The following is a 25,782-nucleotide window of genomic DNA, read 5'->3' on the forward strand; positions in this document are numbered from 1 at the left end:
ACTGTGGGAAAATGTATGTAGGCCAGACTATTCGGATGGTACAGGAGAGATGCACTGAACGTAGAAGCCACACAGACAACGAATAACCCTCAAAGTGCATTTTGTCAGAACACTACAGCTCTCGCGGACTTGCCTTTAATTACTCGTACAATGGCAACAAGTTGTTGCAACAGTCCAACACCTTCTGGGAATGTACTATGAAAGAGACTGTACCGTTGTAGAGATCCGACAAAACTAACTAATAAAGACAGTGACTTTCAGTTAAGCAAAGACTAGGACCGAGCCCTGAGCATGATGTGAGTACAAGGGCAGTCTATGTAGAAATCTGCTCTCGGCAACCAGGGATGTGGCGCAGTGGTTAGCGCACTGGACTCGCATTCGGGAGGACGACGGTTCAAACATCCGTCCGCCATCCTGATTTAGGTTTTCCGTGACTTCTCTATATCGCTTCAGACAAACGCCGGGATGGTTCCTTTGAAAGGGCACGACCGACTTCCTTCCCCCTCCTTCTCGTCCGAGCTTGTGCTCCGTCTCTAATGACTTCACTGTCGACGGGACGTTAAACACTAATCTCCTCCTCTTCCCCTTGCTCGCATCGTGGCAAATGAAGAAAGCGGAAAATACATTGCTGCCTGGTGCCTGCCGCGGCGTGACTGAAGACCGTAGATGGAGCCACGTCACGCCTCCCCTACCACCAGACCAGGCTCGTGTCCAGAGCCGGCTTGCTGGATACTGTAGGCAGGGGAAGGGCATATAAATGCAGTTCCCAGCAGGAAACAATTAGTAGCGGTGCTTCCCAGAAGATAATCGCTCTGTTATAGTCACGAATGAGCTGTGATTTGCATTGCATTCCTGCCGCTAGCGAGACGGAGAGCGGAGAAGTACGCTGTGGGGAAGCGAAGGGCACGGTGGATCTTCGAGCCTACTCTGTCGGCGGCTATATCTGGCCCCACACCTACAATGGAGCAGCACAGGCACCCGGCCACCGAAACGGACCTTGAAATGAGGCAGAGACGGCGTTATGCGGACGCAGTTTCTGCCGTGGAAGCGAATAACGTGACGGATCGCCGATCGGCAGAGCTTACTCTGTCGGCAGGCCCATCATACTCGTCATCATCTACAACTGACCGGCCTTCGACTGCGGACCAAGACAAGGATACTACTGGAGGACCGGAAAGTCTCGGCTGTGGGAAGCAGTGGTTCGGTGGATCGTAATGAGGCAGAGTGTGCTCTACCGGCAGCCTCATTCTGCCTGCCATCTACAACTGATCGACACTACAATGTACGGAGATCGCGGGCGCGAAAAGCGGACCCAGACTTAACTGCGCACGCACGCGACCCGCGAAATCGTATACTCTTAGTCGACGTGTACCACGCTTCTGTGCACGGCATGGCAATTGGCGTCCACCTCTACCACCAAGAGGGAGTCACAGAGACGCAGAAATCATCGTAGCCGCCTGGAAGACGCAGCCACCGGCCGCCGCTTAGATGCAGCTGCGCAGAAGACGCCTGCCTCGTGGGTTGCCGCGGAGCCAGGGGCAGCAACCCGAAAAGCAGTAGCGGGCGAGCCGCGTCTCAGGCAGCAGTTCCTGCTGTTTAAGGATGGTAACCGTAGAACAGCCACGAACTGTTGCTTACCCTGTGTGCCAGATCATTTATGTATACAGTATAGCAAATAACAGCGGTCCTACCACACTTCCCTGGTTCACTTTTAAAGCCACCCTTGTATCTGATGAACAAAACATACTGCCTTTTGTTACTCAGAAAGTCTTCGAGCCGCTCATCTAATCCGTACACCTGTGCCTCCTTTAGGAGTTATCAGTGTTGCAGCGTATCAAATCCTTTACAGGAATCTGTTGCTATGGAATCCGCTTCTGTGGAATTGTTTATAGTGCCAGTAACATAGAGGGCAAATACAATGCTTTTCTTAACAAATTTCTCCTGCTCTTTGAGAGTTGCTTTCAATTATATCGTTCTAAGCGTGGTATTGGCAGTAAAAGGCGGCCTGGGTGGCTGACTAATGGGATAAGAATATCATGTAGAACAAAGCGAAATTATATCAAAATGTTAGAAGTAGTCACAATAAAGGTACAGTAGCCCATCACAAACAGTATTGTAAGGTGATTAAAATGTTATTAGGAAGGCAAAGAATATATGCTGAAAAAATAGAATAGCTAATTCACTATACGGTCAGTTGTGAAGGAAGTGTCTGGTCTGCAGCACATGATCGACGATGTAAAGTCAGTTCGTAGTAAAAAAAAAATCTGTTACTGATGAGACAGATATATGTACAGCATTTAACAATCATTTTCTGACCATTTATTGTGAATTAAATAACAACTTATTTTCTACAGGAATCATATAACTGTCTTGGAAAATGCCTTTCCATGACTGATGTCTGAAATACTCCTCTGTGACACTGACAAGGGGAAGATTGAGTCAGTAATCAAATCACTGAAGACTGAGGACTCTCATGAGTATGATAGAATGCTTAGCAGAATTTTAAAATATTGTGCTGCACATTTTAGCCCTGTACTTAACCATATTTGTAATTTTTGCTTTAAGAATGATCTGTTTCCTGGACGATTAAAGTACTCAGTAGTAAAGCCGCTTTATAAAAAGGGCGAAAGGGATAATCTAGATAATTTTAGACCTATTTCTATTCCATCAGTGTTTGCTAAAGTTATTGAAAAGGCTGTGTATGTGAGGATAATTGATCATTTTGTATCACATAATTTGCTATCAAATGTACCATTCGGCTTTAGAAGTCATTGAACAATTGAAAATGCTATATTTTCTTTTCTTTGTGAGGCACTGGATGGATTAAATAAAAGTTTCGAATGCTAGGCATGTTTTTGATTTAACTAATGCATTTGATTGTACTGATGACAAAATATTGCTCCAGCAGTTCCACCATTAGGAATGCAGGGAGTAGCTCACAATTGGTTCACCTCTTACTTTAACTACAGACAGCAAAAGGTCGTTATTCACAGTGATGAGTATGACTGTGATGTGGGATCTGAGTGGGGTCCAGTCAAGTGGGAGATATCCCAGGGATCAGTGTTGGGGCCACTCCTGCTTCTTATTTATATGAATAATGTGCCCTTTGGTATTACATCTACATCTACATCCATACTCCGCAAGCCACCTGACGGTGTGTGGCGGAGGGTAATTCTATACGAAATTCTAAAATATTTCTGTTTGCTGATAACACTAGCTTGGTAGTAAAGCATGTTGTGTGCAACATTGGCACTGAGCAGTTCATGACATAAGTTTATGGCTTGTAGAAAATAAACTAACCCTAAATCACAATAAGACTCAATTTTTACAGTTTCTAACACACAATTCAACAAAACCCAACGTTTTAAAGTTCACCGAATCAGCAAATGATTAGTGAAACTGAACAGTTCAAATTTCTAGGTGTTGAGATAGATAGTAATCTGTTGCGGAAAGCCCACGTTCAGGATCTTAGTCAAAGACTTAATTATGTCATTTTCACTATTCGAACTGTATCTGAAGTAAGTGATCTCTCGACACGAAAATTAGTCTACTTTGCTTATTTTCATTCGCCTATTTCGTATAGCATTATATTTTGGGGTAACTCATCCCATTCTAAAAGGATATTTTTGGTTCAGAAACGGGCAGTTTGGGCAACAGATTGTGTAAGTTCACGAACCTCTTGTCGACCCCTGTTCACTATTCTGGGTATTTTGGCATTGGTCTCTCAATATATACATATTCTTTACTGTCGTTTCTTGTTGACAATATCAGATTATTCCCACGAATTAGCAGCTTTCACTCAGTTAATACTTGCAAAAATCCAATATGCTTTTGGATTGCACTTCCTTAACTCTTGTGCACAAAGATGTGTAGTATACTGCTGCATCCGTTTTCAATAAGTTACCACAAGAATTCAGAAATCTTAGCAGTAATCCATGCGCTTTCAGATTTAAACTGAAGAGTTTCCTCATGGGTCACTCCTTCTATTCTGTTGAGGAGGTCCTTGAAAACTGAAGTCGATGCTTCTGTTACATTGTTCGTTGCTTTTACTTAAACTTATAGCTTGACTTTTTGGGTTTATAAAGATTTTATTTTTATCTGTTATTACTTTTATATTGTAATTTCGTGTACTGACACATTCCATGACCTTGGATATTTTCTCCTCAATTTGGTCCTGTGGAACTAGACGTGTAAATAATAATTTAAAAAATACAGGACATTTATCTGCATCAAATATCCGAAACACCTCTTCTCCTGTGGTTTTTGTAGTTTAATTTCTAAATATGTCATTTGTTCCAGCAGACGACAAAACATACTCATTGTGCATTACATTCTAAGTCCAGATGAGAGGATGAGTTGGCCTATTTCAGCTACGGGAGCACCAAGCTTAATAAATGATGTTGCTTTTCCACCTACTGTTTCATTGATCTGAGCAGCAATCCCACGACCATGTCAGTCAGCAAATACAAAACACTTTCTGTTATTTTTTCGTGTTTTAGAGCATTTGGGTTGTATATTGCTATGAATTTAAGAAGAACTGGTAGGTAGCTATGAATCTTCGTTAAGAACTGGAGCATCGTATTTTTGATGTGACCCTTTTTGTTGCAAATTTGGAATTCATGGTATCACTGAACACATTCTGTTTCCTTTTTTCCCACCACTGATACTTGATGTTGCCTCTAATCAGAGCTATTTTAGAGTTTAGTACTGGTATAGTTCATTCTGCCTGCCGAATTTATATAACAGTTTCCAGGCTTTCCATACGAAGTGTGCAATTTGGACTGTTGCAGCTCTTCATATTTCTTTTTCCAACTTTTGCGTCTCATCAGCTAATATAGTAATAAATTCATCTTTGATATTTGCATTGAGTTGTAGGCTGAACGTTTCAGACACGGCCACATTTCTTTTATTAGGGTCTGCTTTTGCACTAGTAACGCGGTAAACTGCCTTATATTTCATACACATGATGTCATTGATACCTGTTCTTTTGCAGTAGCAATCGTTTGTGCCTCTCTCTACGCATTGAACATTTTCTGTAAACAATGATGAGGCAATTTTTCGCAAAAGCTTTTTTTTCTTGTCTGGATCTGTTTTACATTTTTCAGTCACTTCGTTAATGATAAAACACTAAAGGCATTTTCGATAGTCAGTCACAGTCGTGGTTTTGCAAAGGTGGCGCGTTTCGAAACTGTTACTAGAACTGTAACTAAGAATATCGCTGTCTACATTCAAACTAGGCTACATAGTGATTGTGTCTCAAAGATTAGTCAATTCTTTCTGTAGTAGATTCAATTTCTATTCATAAACACTGATTTTCATCAAGGAACTGCTCAAATAATAGCGATAGTTCACATTCGTAACATCAGATATTTTAATTTCGCTGTTTTCGTCACGTTTTCACTACAACATTCGATGCACTTCCTGTGTACGAGTGTACTTACTAATTTTCCTTCACCGAAGGATCCACTATTTCGCAACGAAAATGGTTAACACTGTGCATAGCACACAGAAAATACCATTGTTAACTATTTTGTCACACTTTTGACATTTTTCACAAGTTATAGACGATATTTTATGTGAGTCCACAAAACGTAAGCTGGATTTTCACCAATTTCCACAAGTTTCTGTCAAAATTCTTAGGAGCTGTTTTCAATATGATGTCAAATGAGATTATTGGGACAGCCATTGGTGTTTGGCGTTCGGGTTACTGGATTAGAAATGGGCCAAGAATTCAAGAAGGAGAAGAGAAAGCATAAATTTGGGATCTGGATGTCGGTTTTTCCGCAGAAATAACACAGGAGCATCAAACGCACTTATAAACAACGTGCCAAGTTTAAAGAAAAGTCCATTCGAGAACCACTTTCTAATAACAAACGCAAATTTCGAGTACTTGTTGAGCTGCACACTCACATTAGAACTGTAGTACTTGCCCGACTGAAACTGCAAGTGACAATTTGATGTTAGGCATCTGGCCGCTACCCGTCATCTCTACAACATATATTACATTCCTAAAAGTACAGTTTCGAAGTTCTTATACGTTGCTTTGTATGATCAACCTTGAAGGCTGATTTGAAAGCTAGTACATTCTCTGCTGCACCCAACATTAGTTACTTAAGACGAAATATTGAAGCCATTCCTCTATAAGTGCACTGAAAGACGCTGTAATGTAATTGGTAATAGGATATACACATTTTTTTTAAATTAAAAGCTATAGTCGAGTTGCAGTTATATTGCCACCGAAAACCTTGTTGAATCGTTTCCATAAGTGACCTTCGGCTGATTAAAACTTAAAATGTGAACTGGAACCTCATTAATCAGAATGGTGATAGGAGATCAGTTCAAACTGGTAACTGATATAGACATATCCTTTATTTAAAACGTTGTAAATGATTACGTGAAGTTAGTGCTGAAATTAAAAGGCTGTTAATATTCAGCATTTAAAGAATTAAGTGAAGTGCTTTGAAACTACAAATCATCTTTCTAATGCCGGCGGCTCGTGATCTTGCGGTAGCGTTCTCGCTTCCGCGCACGGGGTCCCGGGTTCGGTTCCCGGCTGGGTCAGATCTCTGCCTCGAGATGACTGGGTGTTGTGTGTCTTTCATCATCATTTCATCGTCATGCACTCGCAAGTCGCCGTAGTGCCGTTAAAGAACTTGTGGAGCGGCGGCCAAACCGCCCCGCGAGGGGTCTCCCGGCCACCAATGCCATACGCTCATTATTATTATCTTTCTACTTAAAAATGCTTCCATACTCACACACAGTTTTTTTCCTTGCATCAGATTATAGAAGTATCACACGTTTTCGCCACATAAATGAACCATTTTGTGTTCATAATTGCAATGGCAAAATCTTTAATTACCAGCAACCTTGATTGCAAAAAGGTGATTCCTGTTAAAAAATGCACTATGTTGTCGTGGATCTAGACACCTATCCTTTAGAATAAAAGAAGACACATCACGTTGCTGGTACTCACTACATAGAATGAAATTCTGTGGGACATCATTTTTCTGTTATTGTTGCTGTTTGTTCACTGTAAATCACCCAGGTAAAATGATCAATTTTTTTTCATTGATGAAGTGCAATAAAAATTTATTTTCATCCAACTTTCACAAACTATCTCACTTGTATTTTAAATAAAATGTGGGATTTTTAGATACTTAAAACAAAGTGGCATATATTTAATTACATTTTATTTTGTTTACAACACTATATGTGCAACTCAATTTTCAAAAATCCATCTTTCTGGGTGGCATAGAGACCTGCAGACGCACCGCTGTTATAATATTTGAAGACTTTGCAGTGATCACTTATGTACGCACTTGAATACTTATTTTAGCTTTTGCAGTAAATAAGTCATAACTATGGACGTGTTCCCACATACGATCCACAACTTCAAGCAGTGCCTAAGCTCAGATTTGCAGCACTTGTTTTTGTGTTTCAATTAAGAAAATCGCCCCTCGTACAGTTTGTGATGACATCGATAGATATTGCGTCATCACCGTTCCAAGTGTGAACGTTATTGCAGTCTCAAATGCTGTCTTTGTCTATGTTGTTGTCTAGGGCGAATGGACAAATGAAGATATTGTAATAATGAGTGTGTATACTTGAAGGTAATAAATGTATGCTTTGTATTACTCACCATATTCCATCTGGCAGGGTATTAATAAAAATACGCATGCCACTGCGTAACCTCAACGCTAAATGCAGAGACGATTTCTTTTGAATGTTAAAATCGGACAGTATTCACCTACCTTCGAGTTGCTTACCAGCAAAGATCAGTCATTTTAGTCTGTCGGAATATCTTCTTTGTCCCGGATCTTCGCCCTCACATTCTCGACGGTGTCTGAGACTTCTGCCTCCGGTGTAATGGTCTTCCCAGTGTCTTCACAAAAATTTTCATCCCTCCTCTAAGCTCGAGTACGAGGTGAAGAACTGTTTCCTTTTGAATACTATAGTCTGACAATGGACAACCGTCCTCCAATAATATTAGGGGAAAGTAACAACGGACCCCATAATGGTGATCCAAGTTGAACAGTTTTCACAATGCCACATTTTGTTTCCGAGTTCATTGTGTTATGAACAATGGAACGATCAACACACACACCTAGTGAAAACACAAAGATGAAACAAGAGGGGCTTTCACCCGCAGTGAGCTTTGCTTACAGCCGCCATCTTTTCCTTTGACGAACAATAATCAGCATTTAGAAAGTTACTCGACCAGGATCAGCAACGTAACACATCCTGTATTCCGTCTCACCAAACCAAAGCTGTGTTTCCCACAAGTGGAAGCTATCTGTCAATGACATGGTAATAGTGATGATTCAGACAAATCTACAATGACAGTGTCTTAATTGGTTTCATGTGTGATCGAGCAAATTGACCGTGCACTGCAAGGCAAGTCTTTATATATTTTTTGGTGGTTCAGTTCCTTGCGATTCAATTCCTCTCCTATGTATCTCATAGTACAGTTCCTCTTTCCTCAGGTATGCCAGATCCCTCACGATTTCCATGGTTGTTCTGAAACAGTATACTGTGGAACAATGCTGTATATTGGTATGTGTCATTCTGCACCACCCAAGTGTTTGGCTGTCACCTCGTGTTATACGTCTCCGCTTCCCACACAAGCCGCCTGGAAGTTATTTCTGGACTTTCTCCACTAGGTAACCAGCAGTAATGATGATGCCTTATGAGGCAACAAATCGTCATTTGACTATAAGTAACTCAAAGGAGTCGTGATCTTAAACGCAGGTGTGGCTTGATGATGCTCATGCCTGGCTGTGTTGAATGCCATCATTAACACGGCAGTGATCCCTCAGTGACTTGTCCCATAGACGTTAGTCTTTATTGTGATACGCAATTAGAGCAGAGCATGAACTGCAGTTAACTCTCTGTGCACAGAATGAGTTCCTGTAATGAGGCGTGGTATTAAATGTCTTATGACAAGGGCCTCCCATCAGGTAGACCGTTCGTCGGGAGCAAGTCTTTCGAAATGACGCCACTTCGGCGACTTGCGCGTCGATGGGGATGAAATAATGGTGATGAGGACAACACAACACCCAGTCCCTGAGTAGAGAAAATCTCCGATCCAGCAGGGAATCGAACCCGGGCCCTGAGGATTGACATTCTGTTGTGCTGACCACTTTGCTACTGGGGGCGGGCATGAGATGTGGTTGTATTGTGATTAATGCCTAACCTAACACAAAAGTTGCTAAATGCAAGAGAGGTAAAACAAGTAACCTCATCCACAGCTAGTGATTGGGGTGGACCACACATGGCAGGTAACACCTGCAAGGTTGTAATAACAGCTTGGGTGGCGGCCACCTTTGTGTGATACAACTAGGTATACCTTGAAAATGTGTCAGCATAGACCATGATGTATGCATTCTCATCTTTAGTTCTCAACAGGGGTCCCAAAAATTCAATTTAAATGCGATCTAGCACTCTTTCCGCCGGTTTAGATGCCAGGAATCTCACCATGGTACTCTGTGCCGGTTTACTTTCAGCACACCACATGCATACTGCTATCCTATTTTCGATGTCGGCGTCCGTATTTCTCCTTATGAAATCTAACCGCGTCTTATTCCAGGTCTTACACACGCTAAGTGTCCACCAACAGGTGACTCAAGATAGTAACCAAAATATATGATATCAGGTCTTGAGGGAAAACAATCTTAAGTTTCTTGTCGAACTGAGCTTTGCAAACAGAGGATACCTTGCTCACGAAATATGGTTTAACCATAACCCCTCTCTCTCCAGTTTCGTTATTGATAACTGATACTCCTTAAGTCCTTTAAATAACTGTGAAGTATCCGTCAATATTAAATTAATGGGGTTTGCTTCCTGCCTTCAGTGAATATCTCAGGTTTGAGCATTCTGCTGAGGATATCTGCTTTGACACTGTCCTGGCCTTGGATGTTCAAGACTTGAAAATTGAAAGCTAAAATATGAACAGCGCAGCGGGCTAAGCTGCCTGTCTTACGTGGGCGTCCCCAAATCTGGCTGAACGCTTGTTAACCTCACATACCAGATCATTTTCTCTAGATTATTAAGTGCCCTAGAAGCATAAATGATAGAGTGTCTGCCTTCATCACTTCACTGCACCAGTTCCACGCATTGAGGCATCAGTTTGCAGTGAAACTGCTTGTCCAAGTCGGGCAACATAAACATCAGCACGGTGCTTAGTTCTTGCTCCAATGATAGAAAAGTTACGTTTTGTGCTCCCCCCCTCCTCCCCCCACCCACCCAGCACACACACACACAGGAATTGCACCTTTTCTTTCTCAACTCCTTCATCAAAGCTGCCTTATGAACAAATCTCAGAATGAATTTTAGAACCATATTCGTCATGCCAATTAACCTGGTGATACCCTTACTACTTTAAGGATGTGTGAGGTCCAATATGGTTGCAGCCTGTCCGTATCTATAGTGATTACTTCGAGTGAGGCAACATGCCCTAAAAACTACATGGTGAGACAATCTGTCTTCATCTTATCCATCTTCATCGTCAATACAGCCTTTCGCAACTGTGAAAATACTGTATGCAAATCCCTTAGGTGCTCCTCTACGTTTTGACTGTACATAACTAAGTCGTCTAAATAATTGTATATGTAAGCGAACTTCATGTCATATATGTGGTCTATTAGTGTGGACAGCATAGCAGCTCCTGTAGGCAATCAGAATGGCACTCTATTAAATTAGTAAATATTCCCGTCTGTAACAAATGGCATCAGATGTATAGACCTGTCGTCCACGGGTACTTGATTGTATGCTTGGTTCATATCCAGAGTAGTGGATACCCTGTACCCTCTAAACCAACCAAAACTAATGTGCAGATCGGGTGAAGGTGCCGAACAGATCACGATTTTCCAATTTAAGTCTCTGTAACTCAACACCAGCCTACTTTTCCCATTAAGCTTTGGCGCCATGGAGATAGGCGCTGTATAAGGTGACGTGGAACGATAGATTACTTTCTTTCTTTCTTTGAATATCATCTATTAATTATTTTAGCGCCTTCATACTTGGGGGTGACAATCTACATGGTGGTTTGTGCACAGAAACATGAAATGTTTTACTAGATTCGTCACATCCAGTTGGTGGTATGCGCATTAGGGAATTCTTGACAAGTGAACATCATATTCTGTTTTACTTCCCCTTGCAAGAGTGCAAATGGATCACCTTGCGTTGTGGTTCACTATCGACATGAGCTATGTTTTATTTTCTACCATTAGTTTCTACATGTCTTTGGATGCCCTTGTGGCTGAAAATTCTATGGGATAGTCTGGCCTAAACGTGAAGTAAAACTTATTCTGGCCCAATCAGAATAAGTCCCACCTTCCCAAATCAGAACCTAACAAACACAGAACTACAAGTCCTGTTATTATTCTGGCCTTGAATTTTCACATGAATGGACGTATTCAGATCTTCATTAGTGCAAGTCCCACCACTTCCTTACTTGTACTATTCGCTGCCACATATCTTTCAGGATCTCTTAATAGTTGTGATCATTTGCAATGCATTTTATTCTCTGTAAACCATTTCTGATCTAAGGTCGTTATTGTGCTCCACGAATACAATAATGCTCACACTGGTTCCTCATTTACAGAGTAACGCATGAAGGTTAATTTATTTTTCTCCTTTGAGTAAAGGCTCAAACCAGGGGGGACTCTATTCTCTTTACTATACTCCATCCCTACACTGTCATTCGTATTTACTTGGTGCCAAACAATTAATTGAAGTGAACTTATCATCTTCCTCCTCTCCACACAATCCCAGTAACGTACTAACTGATCTGTTTTTCCTTTTACCCTCACTGACTGAACAATTAATTTATTACTGCAGTTAGTCACTGTGTGCCCTTCTTGTCCACATCGAAAACATCGCACTTGCCTTTTAAAGTTATTATACTACCATATTTTCCTTGTGTTTCATCTGTTTAAGCAATTGCTTGTGTCTGTCACACCACACTATAAAGTTTTGTGGCGCTGTAGCAAAGACTACACTGTGCCTGTCTTCTGGTTTTCTTCCACCTAAGCTGTTTCACCTCCTCCTCAGTATACAGCAAACATAGCGCTCTGGCCATTCTCTGCACCCTGTTTACGTAAGTATTTATTTTTTCCTTCGACCTTTGTTCATATCCATATCGTGGGTATACTAGCTCTCGGTCTGCTCTCGGTGGTACAATGTTATTGCAGATTACAGCCCTCATTTGAATGCGATCTTGTTTTTTTCTCGATTGCCTCTGTATCCACGCAGACAATGTTCCCCGTACTGCAATCGCTTAAATTCACAACACCTGTTCCCCTGGAATTCCCGTCACTCGTACCTGGTCTTGGATGTTCAGTAGGACATCTAAAAATTCAACAATATCCTCCACCGATTCACCTAACGTCGCTCCACACTACTATATACTCTTTCGAGGGATTTGACAGCTTTGTATACGTACTATTTTGCCCCCTCTGTCTAGAATCTAACGCCTCTGATGACATACCTTTCTTTCCTATCGGATTTGATCCTGTCGTTTTCCTCAACGAGTTTCGAATTTCCGCTATTTGCCATTGAAGTTCCTGAATGTCACCTCTAGCCACGTCTGCCATATCTGCTATTTTAGTAACATAAAGATCTAACCGAGTTTGCAATCTCCTAATTTGACTGGAAGTGAGACTGCATTCAAGAAACAGTTTCATACTAACCTGAATTACATTAAATGAGAAGTGAACAGCGGCGACAGCCAATATCATCTCTTCATCTTTTAGAGGGCGTCAGGTGACAGGTTTCATTGCCTTAATTGTTGTACTACTTCTTCTACAGATTCTCTTCTGCATATCTCTCAGGTAGGTGAGATCCATCACAATAGTCGTGGTTGGCTCAAACGGCTCTAAGCACTATGGGACTAAACATCTGAGATCATCAGCCCCTAGAACTTAGAACTACTTAAACATAACTAACCTAAGGACATCACACACATGCATGCCCGAGGCAGGATTCAAATCTGGGACCGTACCGGTCGTGCGGTTCCAGACTGAAGCCCCTAGAACCGCTCGGCCACACCGGCCGGCTAGCCGTGGTTGTTTTGAAACAGTACACAGCAGACCAGTACTATATTCTAGTATGTATCGCTGTGCAGCACCCTACCAGATGATTTCGATCTGCTTCCAGCTATGTACCACATAAATGTGTGGAGTGAGGGTTGGGTGGATAACGTGCAGATTAACACTTCGATACATTTATTAAAACCAAGGTATTTGAAATATACATTACATTATTGACCACAACTAACATAACATAGTCTCTTTGTTGATCAAAGCTCGCTGATTCACGAAAGGAACTCTTTAAAAATAATTAAAGCCTTTAATCAATAAATCTAAACCAAACAGCCCCACAACATAACTGATTTAAAATAGAGGAGCAGTGCAGCTGAAGGCTGTACTGAATGTTAAGAAAAGGTTAAAAAACACAAGTGTTTACAATAGGTTAATAATAATAAACCATGAATGATGAAGATTAATTCAAGATGTAGTCAATTAATTGTCACTGAATTTAATAGCGCCGTATTTCAACTGGTATTTTACTGAATAGCCAAAACAGATATTTAACACAAATTATAGACCAGAATTATTCAAAAGTATAAAAGGGAGTAAGCAGCCACACACACCAATTAAACTTACCTGTGGCAGTATAGAAATTGATTCCACAGCATAATGCCAATTCACAAATGTTCGAGGACAGAAGCTCCACTCAGGCAGTGATTTACTTCAACAATACAACAACTACCATTCATTGAAATTCAGCCTCACAGCAATCAAAATGACGTATGACGCGGTACGTAGAGAAAGAGAAATTAAGCAAGAAAAACGTGTCAATTCAGTCAGGGTTTCTGTTTTCAATAAGGAACTGGAAAGTGCTATGCAGAAGTTGCAACATCAGTGCCACAAAAATGTTCTGCATGAGCAACAAAGTAGGAATCTGAATATGAAAAGTCACTTCAGCAGCTGATGACAGCCTTTTCTAGGGCAGAAAGTGTTCCCTGCGCTCACTGACTTTGTTTTGGTGGGTAAAAGACGTTGTCACTCCACACAACATCATATTAGGACTACAGTGATACAACCTGTTCCTGTAGAATTCTGCTGGCTACCACAGGACAATTTTCTTGCCGCACAAGCAGACTTTGTCAAGGTGCTAATAGAAGGTACTATAACTAGATCCAGCAGCTCTTGGACTTTGCTGCTCCATATCATATGAAAGAAACTGATTTTGGTGTTTACGTGCAAATTAGATTTAAAAGCCTGCAGTACTTCCAATAGATTTCTTGTACCTAACATAGCAGTGATGCGGTGAGTGCCTGTTTTCTCAGTGTAACTGATGGCACAAAGGCATTTTCACAAATTCTGACGACCACTGTGAATATGCACAAGAAAGGTCTCGACGCCCTTTGGTTTGTTTGAGGTTCCATCTTTGTTTGCTATTTGGTCTCAGAAATGCAGCGCAAATGTGGCATCACTCTCGAAGTGTTCAGAGGGCTATCATTTATGTTACATTAGAGACATTTTAATGTTCTCTGAGAGAAAGCAGAAAGATATAGAAAACTTGTGAATGCTATTTGAACGTCTGGATGAGTAAGGCATTCTAATCAATAGAGACAAATATTCAAATGCACAGAAGACCAGTAGTCAGTTGCAGAAACTGTAATTTACTGCATATTGTATACTCTGACATGGCTATGCCTATGGTAATATACTGATGATGACTTCGTCATACTCAAAATCTAGATCTGCGATAAATTACAGATTCTGCGACTGACTGCTGCCCTTCTGCATATCTGAATATTCAATGATCGCTGTACACCATCGGTATCCAATGGATACCAATCTAGTTACGAGACAAATGTATCATTGCAAAGAAGGAAATGCACTTTTAGGGTCATGCAGTCTAAAATGCAGGCATTTATCCCCTCCATGAGAGGGTGGAAGCTACACAGCACATGCAATTACCTCCTACATTCAAAGGACTAAGCAGGTTAACAGGAATGCTAAACTACTATCAGTGGCATTTACTTCACTTGGCTATGGTACAAGACCTACTCAACAAATGGCTAAATGGGAAAAACAAACATGGCACTAAGAAATTACCGTGGACCCCAGAAGCTGAGGCAGCCCTTCATGTTTTAAAAATGGCACTGTATAAAGCTACGTTACTGGTTCAACCTACTGTGGTTGCTCTCTTAACACTGATAGTAGATGCTAGCCAGATGGCATTCAACAGCATCTTGCAGCAATACATGATAGGCAAATGGTAACTACTTTCACTCTTCTCTAAAAACTTATCCGAGCAACAACTGAAGTGGACTATGATCGACAGAATCACTCACCATCTATCTGGCACAAGCATTTCAGATCTTCCATTGAAAGTCAGCACTTCCGATATTTATGTACCAAAAACCATGGACGATGATGTTTCAGTAAGTGACAGACTTCAGCTCACCCCACTAATGCGGTCAGGTTGAGTTTATAGCGAAAAGACAATGTTGTATCACACTGCCATTCCTGCAGTAGTGCTAGCTTGAGTGCTATTAATTGGGCTGCCGTGTCCACAAAACAGAAGACGATGCTTTCCTCAAAAATCGTGGTTCTACAACTTTGCATCTTGCATGCATGCAACTTCATGGCAAACACGGAATGCAATATGACACAACTGAAGACGATCACAGCTGTTCAACCCTGAAATCTGACGGAGTTAATTTTTTTATGACTAGCACAACCTTGCTCGTTCTGGTACCAGATCCTCTGGTTGGTAGCTAGGAATGTGGTTTGGCCACACATCCAGAGAGATTGTCATGCCTGGGAACATGCATGCAGGGGTTTCCAATGCAGTAGCCAGACTAATGCAACATTCGCCAACACTCTTGTAGAGGTTGTAGTATTATTGCCTTACTGTAGTCAATACTGCCGCCTTTTAACAATAATTGACTTTTCATGAGGTATTCAGAAGCAGAACCCATTCCCGATTTTTCTACTGAACTGGTGGCCAGGGCTCCAGTGCACTTGTGGTTTGCAAAGCTTGGCGTAACACAGACGATTGCTACAGAGAGGGGGCGACAGCTTGAAGGGCACTTACTTGAAGAGTTGCTCCAGCTCTGTGTCAGCACATGCATCCACACTGCTAGCTACCATGCCACTAGCAACACGATGGCAAAGTGAATGCATTGCACTTTAAAGGCAGCTTGAAGATGTCATGAGTTATCATGGTTTGATACCTCGTTGCTAGCACTTCTGGCGCTACATAAGGCAATTACAGAAGATATACACTGTTTGTCCACAGAGGTGGTACATCAGGAGCAGCTATGGATGCCCAGGGCCTCATTACACCTACATTCCTATCGTCATCATCATCATCATCATCATCATCATCAGAGTTTTCTACAAATTTTGTACAACATGCGACATCTCAGGCTGTTCAGTCTGGTTATGCATGGCGAGCATGTAAGAACTTGCAAAGCTGTCAGTCAGTTCATGTGGCTGAAACATGATTCTATCCAGACACTGCCATCACCCCCATTCTACAGGCCCATCAGCGCAATTTCTACCAGAGGAAACATTCTTCACTGTCAAGAATGGCAAGTGGGACACCGTATCGATCAAATGGTTCATGTCTGCGCATATCTGTACAGACTCTGTTCTCATCCCCATACTGCAGGCCCACCAGCGCAATTTATACCAGAGGAAACAGATTCCTCATTGGCAAGAATGGCAAGTGGGACATTGTATTAATCAAATGTCTGAAGTCTGCACATACAGATGATGCAAAGGCCACATCCTTCTAATCCTTCACCAGTTTTAACAAGCTCTGGTTGGTAGGCTAGTGAGGTGCATGTTCCCACAGTGAAAGGGGCTCATTTTTTTGCGAAGAGGGTTCCTCATTAAGATGCTAACCTAGTTCAGCAGATTGAGCATTCTTGCCAATGGCTAGCTGCTTGCTCGGTCGACGTAAGAGTATATGTGGAGGTGATGGCAAACTGGCTTCATCACAACTGTCTCAATGCACTGTTGATACAAATCACCATGAAAGGGCTTAGCTGTGTACCACCCATGTGGCCAGTAACAACATAGCTGGTCACCTGCCCCAGAAAAAGTCCACAGGAAGGAAAGAATAAAGTGAGGTAGGAATCTCACAGCTTTGGAATGACATGACTTTCCACTCCTCAAAAAAGGATGGGGCTGCTGTGGTGGGAGCGACAGATATCGTGATGTCACTAGTGCCAGTGTGAATATTATCACAATTTTGTGTTGTTATCTATGGCGCAAGGGTGCATCATGATATTTTAATGGTGAGTGTGTGCATTTGACTGCAATATAATTGTCTTTTTATAATTCCCTGTGTTCTGCATTATAATTGGGGAAACTAATAACCACTCCCATAAATTCAATAATAATACAATTGTTACTAACAGTCACTATGTATACATTTTAAGCACTACGAAATACACGCACAGCTAAATTATTGACATGAAAACCAAAACATTGGGATGGTGGTTCGAAGTTTAGCCACGAGATGGCAGTCGAAAGACGTTTTTCGGTGGTGAGTGAAAGAAGTGGTATGACAAAGTTACGCAATTTTAACTTTTGTGGCATAGTTAAAAATATCATAGTTCTCAAGTGGCGCCACAGATATTTGGGTGTTTCTACATGCTATTTCGGTGTTGCCACAGGCGGCCAAGTGGCGCCACGTCTGTTGTATATGCAGCTGCTCAAGAATTATTAGTGATATGGTATTTGTCGTCCAAGGAACTGAGTACTAGTACTGCCATTCCCCTTCATCACTACTACCTACCGAAATGATATTTTGGAAAATTTTAACTCTTCCATTGCTAGTTTGAAATCAATCTGTGTGTTCTTTGTTACTAATTTGCATCTGATCTCGTTGTTGGACCCACAGTCGTTTAGTTTAGACAGATTGCCATGGTTCCCCTGTCACTTCGTCTGAAGACACAAAGCAATGGTGCTGTAGGAAATATCAAGACGGTTGCTTTCAGCCTTTAAACATTTCCCGAATCCCGTCGCTCATTTGGCTGTTTGACATTAATCTCTCCGATGAATGACGCGAATTTTCAAGAACTTTCTGTCTTAAAACGAAATGACATGAGGAAGGCCAGGGAGTGATAAGTCAAAGAAATGTAAAAAATTGCGTCTCATTGCAGCTGTATTAGTACTTAAATGTAATGAAAGCATTAACAAACTTAAACTGTAAAACATCTGTTTTTTTTTTCTTGTTTGCTGTGCCGGAATTTTTTTGACAGGCACTCTCCGGAGGATAATATACTTTGATGTCAAGCAACTTTAGGATCTCTGACGCTCCAGCTGGTTGACATGTAAACATTTTAGTTTAAATATGGCGAATACCTGTGGTGAAGGTTTTCCAACATCTCCAACAGAAAAATCAAGAAATGAATCCGTTAACTCGTCGGAAGGAAAAAGTTTGTCTCGTTCGTCCTCAATATCTTCTATAAGAGATGAAAAATGGCCCATACTTGTAGTAGCAAGAGGAAGGCCAAGCAGTGATAAGTCAAAGAAACGTAAGAGTTTAATTCCATTACACCTTGCCGCAATTTTAAATGAATGGTAGCATTTTGAATGAACGATCATATGATTTGCATTCAATATTCTCCTAAATATGCTGATATCAGCGAAACATTTTGAACACGGATTCCAAGTAGGCCTCGTCAAAATTTGAGGAATAACTTTATTTTCGTGGAACACTGGAAAACTGATTTGTGACTTACCTATAATGTTATAACAAAACCCGTTAGTGTCATAAAATCTCTCCAGTGCTTAATGAATATGAATGTTATTCTTGAAGTGTTAAGCGTTAGGCCTAGTAAAAGGACTACTTATGACCGACTGTCTTTGTCATATTTGATTGTGACAGTCTCTGTTCCTGAACCCCCCTTTTTCATGGTGAAAGAATGCTCAAGGTAGAGAGATGCCTTGTACATCAAGAGTTGAACTGAGTGACAAATTTTGAGCATCTCAACATGCCTTGATGTACAATAAAACAGTAACTTGAGGTTTTGTTTCACACCACGAATAATTTCGCAGTGATCATATTTTTTCTGCCACCTTGTCGAAAATAGATTAAACTAGAGTTTAGGTTTTGTTTCCAATGTTGTGACGTGAGATGGCCCCTGCCTATATCATCAGGAAAAGTGGTTGTAGGCCTACTTTTTTTAAATGTAGTGCAGAAATCTATTTTGTACTATATTGTTGATGGAGTGGTTCTTTATGTTTCATAGATTAAATTGATTGACTAGTTCAACAACAACTGAATACAATCGTGCTTCTACTCTTTGTGTCTCAGATAGTTGAAGATCAATATTATCTACATTCACACCCTGGAAACGTACGTGTGTGTGTGTGTGTGTGTGTGTGTGTGTGTTTTGTTTTACAGCATCAAAGTGTACTCTTTACTTCATTAGCCGCACTAGTCCATATGCCCTTTCTGTTTGATTAGTGGACAGCAGCTGTTGTCTCGTCCCTTCCTAGAAATCTAGATTGCAGTAATGTGCTAATGAGTAGTGTAGTGCAAGGTGTAGGTTATGGTGGAAGGTGACAATGTGGTTTCAAGTTGCCAACATCAATGAATATTAATGTGTAATAATGGTTGTGGTAACAGTTTTATCTATAGTAGCCCAGTGGCTATGTCCATGCCACATGAAGTGCACTTTCCACTGCAAAAACTAAAATGTCATGGCAAATTAATGAAAGCTGTATTACATAACATGTAAACCTCTGAGTATTTTGTTGAACATTTTGTACATACATCATACATAAACAGCAAAAAATTTAAGGTCGGCCACTACACAACTCTTACCATCTCGTCCATTGTTCATCCAGTAAACAAACAATTAGCATACTGCTAATTACCACCACCAATTCAATAGCTCAGCCCCAAAATAAACCATATATTTGTAATATATAAATGCAGACTTAGAGTTTCATGTGCCTTACTCATTTGTATTAAAGTAATGCAATTTACGCAGAGAGTTGAAATCAATTCTCAAGCGAAAATTTCACATATTGTTTTTTTTACTGGTCTGAAACACTCTCTCCAAACATGTTATTTAACCCTTGAACATTTATATGTATTACAATAAACATTTTGTTAGCTACAAGTTAAGTTCATGTGAAGAATTATGGTTAAAGCACTTTGAACAAAATGCTTAAATATCTGCAGCATCCTACCTGGAAAAATGGGTTGGAAATCGGAAAATATTTTCTCTTCAGTCTGCGTGTCATATTTGATGTGTAACTGAAGTAATCACATTACACTACTCACGCATTTGCTGGGTAGTTTCTGTGTAGCCTGTGCATATGCACAATGTACAAAATCCACAAACCAAATATAAAAAAGTAAAGTCTTCAAATATGAATAGAAATGCAGTACATAACTAAAATAATGGCGAAAATTAAGACTGATGGTGACAAGAAACATTAACCAGATATGTTGCTTTCTAAATGAGGGGCTCTGATTGTCTTCAGGATGTAAGAAGTGAGGAAGAAGGATGTTTACAATATTATGCAAGTTGAAATGAGACACAAACACACAGTTCTTATTTAAATAGGTACCAGGTAATGCTGTGCAAGACTTACGGTTGATGTTCCTGAAACCATAAAAATATTGAGCTAACAAGTGAGAAAACAGAAATGAAATACTGTCAAAAAAGAGGGTACTTATAATTTAAGAAATAAAATAGTGAAATGAAAATAAAACAAGTTGTATTATAAATAAGAGAATAAGTGGAAAAATAATGCAGATACTGACAGTAAAATTAAATGTTTTACATGGAAGGGTAGTAACATCATAACAAAGTGACAATGTGGAGTGAAATTGAGAACGTCACAATGGTGTGGCAAAAGAAAAATATTGCATGTTGAAATCTGTTAATGATGACAGTTGAAACATTTTAGGAAGCAGCTTTCACTTGTAGAAATATGAAATGCAGTTAGTGAGAGCAAAGTATTGTTGACTAGTATTACCGTTCTTGTTGAACTTGTGGAATCTCTCAGTACGCTTCATCAGTACCACTCTACTGAAAACTGTAAACTTGCAGAGTAATATATGGATATGCTTTCTGATAAAATATGTCAGTAACAATCAGATCAATCATGGAACTGTCTTGGATAATAAGGAATCGTGTGGTTCAATTTACCTATTATTGGTGGTCATGAAGTTAAAAACTGAGGAATAGTAAGTCTTACACACACACACACACACACACACACACACACACACACACACACACACACACACACACACACACTCACACTCACACTCACACACTCACTCACTCTGCAAGCCACCACCATATTGTGCATGGTACAGCATCCCTTGCACAACACTACTGGTCACTCCCATTCCTATTCCACTCACAAATGGAGCAAGGGAAAAACAGTTGTCGATATGCCTCCATATCGCCCCTAATTTCTCTTATTTTGTCTTCATGGTAATGAACACATTTGGCATTAGAATCATTCCACAATCAGCTGCAGATGCTGCTTCTCTAAATGTTCTCTGTAATGTTTGGTGAAAAGAATGTCATCTTCCTTCTAGGAATCCCTATTAAATTTAAATGGTGGATGTAATTGTTAGTTTACAAATAAAATACCAAGAACTTGTTTGGGGTTGATGCTTTGTTAATTGACAGTGCTGCTTGAAAGAGGATGAACTTGATGGAAATGCTTGTCCAGCTAGATGGATATACTGACTAATTTACTGCAGCAGAGTGGAAGATGTATCGTAGCAGCTTCTGAATGACAATCTTCTGTTATAAGGTGAGGAATGTAAGAAAAGTTTGCTTGTGCAGCATTCCTCACTGTCACAAAGCCAAAGAAACATCACGTGATATTTTAATGCATCATATTAATGATTTTCACTTGATGTGTATATCGCAGTTTCCATTTGCACATTTGACAATGGCTTTCTCAGCCTGTGTTAACCTGTTGACCAGTTTCTAATATTTAGAAAATCTGATAGGCATAGGCTGCTATGAAAACAATGGTAAGTACGTAGTGGGAGGTAATCCTTAAATGTAAAGTTAAGGAAAAATATAGAGAAATTCAGTTTTAGTAAAATACTATTTTCAGATATTAATGTTGTTGTAAAAATATGATTAGGGCCCTATAAGGTTGTGTGCATGCTTCATGTAAGATGATTTTAGTTGTTTGTTTTGTATGATAGCTCCAAATATGTGTGATAGTTTTGCCTTTCCCTTCCAGTTTGCCTGACTATAATTTGGTTTTAAACATTTGTATCTCTGTATTTCAGAAACTTGATTTTATATGAGGTGTAATTGTCTGCTTTGGCATGCAATAAAATATTTATTTACTTTTTGTTTGGCTTATTTTTTCCTTTTAAGGAAGAAGACCTGCAGATTAATCTGAAAGGAACAATCCAAATTAAAATTAAAATGATTAGCCTCTGGAATTCAGCACGAACATCTGCTTGTAAGCATTGTGTATTGATCCACTTCCTCAGTGCCATCTGGAGGGGGAAGCTAACTGTGCCAGAAAATCAATAGCTACACTGTGTGCATTCTGGGAGTTTGCCAGAGTGAGGAATTGTGACTCACGTAAAGCTGTGTGGTATTCCACATGTTCCTCTTGAATTTGTAAACTGACATGTGACATAACATTGTCTGTAATCCAATTTTTATTAACCACATCTGTGCCCTGATCAGATTACATATGTAGCCATTTTATGTCTGTCAGTTATGAAAACTGGAAATTTGTAGCTATTGCACAGTAGTGTAGTCTAGTGATTCATGTAGTGATGTGTGTAATGTGATGCACACTGTTATGGTAGGTAAGGGTGCTTCATACATAATTAGCATTCTCCAGTGAACGGGTGGGAGTGCTTACTGTGCAATCATGATAGACCAGGACATGGCTGGTGCCCAGGACACCATCTACCTTTGCAACTTTCGTGTTTCTGTGGATGGCGAGTGGCTGTGCCTCAAAGAGCTTCAGGATGTTGAATTCAGCGTTCCTGATTCTTCCCAACCATCTACTCCTTCTCCTGATGGTCCTTTACCTCTCCTAGGTATGTGTACCTCTGTGTAATATTTCCACTATCTTTGTGATGTGATTAACCCTTTAATAACTGTTTGTGTGTAACTGTTCATGGACATGTTTGTCATTCTCTGTGATTTTATTGTGTTAGTTCAGTCCTACTACTCCTTTATTACTAACAAAAGTTGCTTCCTCAGTTATCCTCAGTAGTTTGTTGCATTAAATTTGCAACTGTATTAGTTATATTGATATTAATTATGCTGTTGCCAAGAATAAATGTTCATGGACAGTGTCAACTATCTGTCAGTCATTTTCATAATACTCAGTTGTTTTGCTTAAGAATTCCTAATTTATCACTTCAGAGTCGAGGAATGGCTTTCCATTTTCTTGTCCTTTTACAGCACGAGATCCTGTTATGATTGAAAGAAGCAACTTGTTGAACATATCAAAACTAATTGTGAAAGAATTGATTGAAACATCACTTAAATATGGAAGAATGCTTGACTCTGATCATATGCCTCTTCAACACTTTTTCATTGTGTTAGAACATGTATTAAGGCATGGGCTGAAGCCAAAGAAGGTAAGGTACTATATTTCTGCAGGAAAAATCGCAATTGCAGTTACAAAATGAAAAAAAATAATATTTCAGTATTTCATGCACCACATGAATTAGTTCATTGCATCAGTTGCCATAATATTGCTTTGAAATTATTTGTTTTTATTTAACTAACACTGATGTTTATTACATGAATAGCAGTATGACGTGATACCTAATACAGCTGGTTGTTATGATGGTGGACGATGGGAGAGTTTTTTATTTTATTTTGAAATATCATTGATTTCCATTCCGTGAAGATATATGTATTCTGCTACACACAAATCATTGTAACAAATACTTGACATGGCCATTTTTCATAGCATTTATATAGATTTGCGGAACCAAAAGCCTAGAGCAGGGCACTGCCATTACTTCATTGTTTAGCAGAGTAATGTTCATTGCGAGGTGTGGTGTCATTACCTAATGAGGTAACAATGAGGAAGCATATATGCTTCAGCCTGACAAGAATAATAGTGCATAATGCCCAGTGTAGTTGGAAAACAGTGAGTGTAATCACAAATGTTGACAAGTTAATCGCTGTAACCGCAGCTATTGAAAGGCATGATGTTAGGAAGAACTCAGCTAGTAGTCTCTCTTTGCCATTTGTTTGGGTCACTTTTCCTTTGCCCTGCACCAGGCTACCCTGCCATCCCAATGATACAGTAAAATTTTAAAGAATTGAGTTTTTCTTCTTTACCTTACACTCACCGTAGTATTGACAATATTCTCTGAATAGTAAATTTTGACTAGGAGTGGTGGGTACGCCTATGATCTTTCAGTGTTGTTGCACTTGATGACACAGCTTTAGGCTGCAAAACCGGTTGCGTTTATTAAACAACAATTTTGCCAGCTGTTTACAGAGTTCTTCCTACCATCATGACATACTACTTGAACTGTTTTGTAACTGTAGCTGAGCTTCTTGTTGTATCATCACATTCGTAGGCTTCACTGACTCAAAATCCAACTGTCACTCTGTAATTGATCCTAGGCCACAGGCTATGCTACATATCTGTCCATCACCACTCTCTCCATTCCAGACAAGTTGTAAAAATAAAGGCAAAGCCGTGATAGGGAAAATTTAAAGGTATCACAAATAGAATCACAGAAGATAAAATAGTTACAGTTTATGCACTCAGCTACCATTATTAGCCTAAAACTATCTACCTCCTGAAAGTGAAACATTGCCAACTTGAGTGTATTCGAGGGAAAGTGCTCAGGCCCTGCAACTCCCAATGTTGGATTTAGATAAAACTAAGTAATTTATCTGAATTTCTGACCCAAAGAACACAGAGAACTTCCAGAGACATTTTCTATAAGGCAGGATCTGAAATCTGCTTTTAATTTCTTTCCATTCGTCAATAATTGATTATACCATATTTCTGTTAAGGGCTTTTCTAAGAAAGAACTGTGACCCAAGTGAACTGTGTAACATACCTAACTCTTTTGGCAGTGCTCATGATCTTGAGTAGTCATGTATAAAATGGGATCAATATGTTAGCCACTCTTTCCTTCCTGACCTTATCAACAGTGTCATTATAGATACAGAAATCACATCATCTTAGTGGCGATGCTTAGGAAAGCTTTGAGAGTACCGCTGGTAAAAGCAGATAAGCAACTGTTAGCAACCTACGTAGACAGTGAGTAGACACCATTTAGGTCAACTAAGATGGACACAGAGGAATTATGGGCAAATCTTAAAATGATTGTAAATCACAGTCCGGAGAAGTATTGTACTGAGTACATGGATCAAGGACAGAAAAGACATACTGTGGTTTAATAACAAACTTCAAAAATTGCTGCTGAAGCAGAGATTGTTGCACTCTTGGGTCAAAAAAGAACATGGGAATGTGAACAGGTGGAAGTTAGTAGAGATTCATGTGCCTGTTAAAAAATTGATGCACAAAGTATCGCTGTCCACTGCCGTACTATAGGGAAGGATCTTTCTGAAAATCTGAGAAAATTCTGATCCTGTGTAAAGCCACTGAGTGAGTCGAAAGTTTCTATCCAATCACTCATCGATCAGTCTGGTGTTTCAATAGAATCAGCAAAAGGAAAGCTGAAGGTCTAATTTTGTGTTTTAAAAAAATCATTCTTGCAGAAAGATCATACAGATGTGCTGTTGTTTGA

The 25,782-nt window shown here is 40.0% G+C and overlaps 1 protein-coding gene across 3 annotated transcripts in view; it reads left to right on the plus strand.

Annotated features, from left to right (window-relative positions):
• Nucleotides 1-18,326: 18,326 nt before the first annotated feature.
• Nucleotides 18,327-25,782, plus strand: part of LOC126365775 (RUN and FYVE domain-containing protein 2) — a 166,847-nt gene continuing 159,391 nt past the window's right edge. The window contains exons 1-3 of one of the 3 annotated variants that reach the window (XM_050008301.1): nt 18,477-18,565; nt 22,406-22,493; nt 23,459-23,637. In XM_050008301.1, coding sequence (XP_049864258.1) covers nt 22,457-22,493; nt 23,459-23,637 — 216 coding nt within the window. In that variant the 5' untranslated portion in view covers nt 18,477-18,565; nt 22,406-22,456. The other 2 variants (XM_050008299.1, XM_050008300.1) reach the window with 2 other exon arrangements.

The sequence above is a fragment of the Schistocerca gregaria genome, chromosome 4, assembly GCF_023897955.1.
Source record: "Schistocerca gregaria isolate iqSchGreg1 chromosome 4, iqSchGreg1.2, whole genome shotgun sequence".
NCBI lineage: Eukaryota > Metazoa > Arthropoda > Insecta > Orthoptera > Acrididae > Schistocerca > Schistocerca gregaria.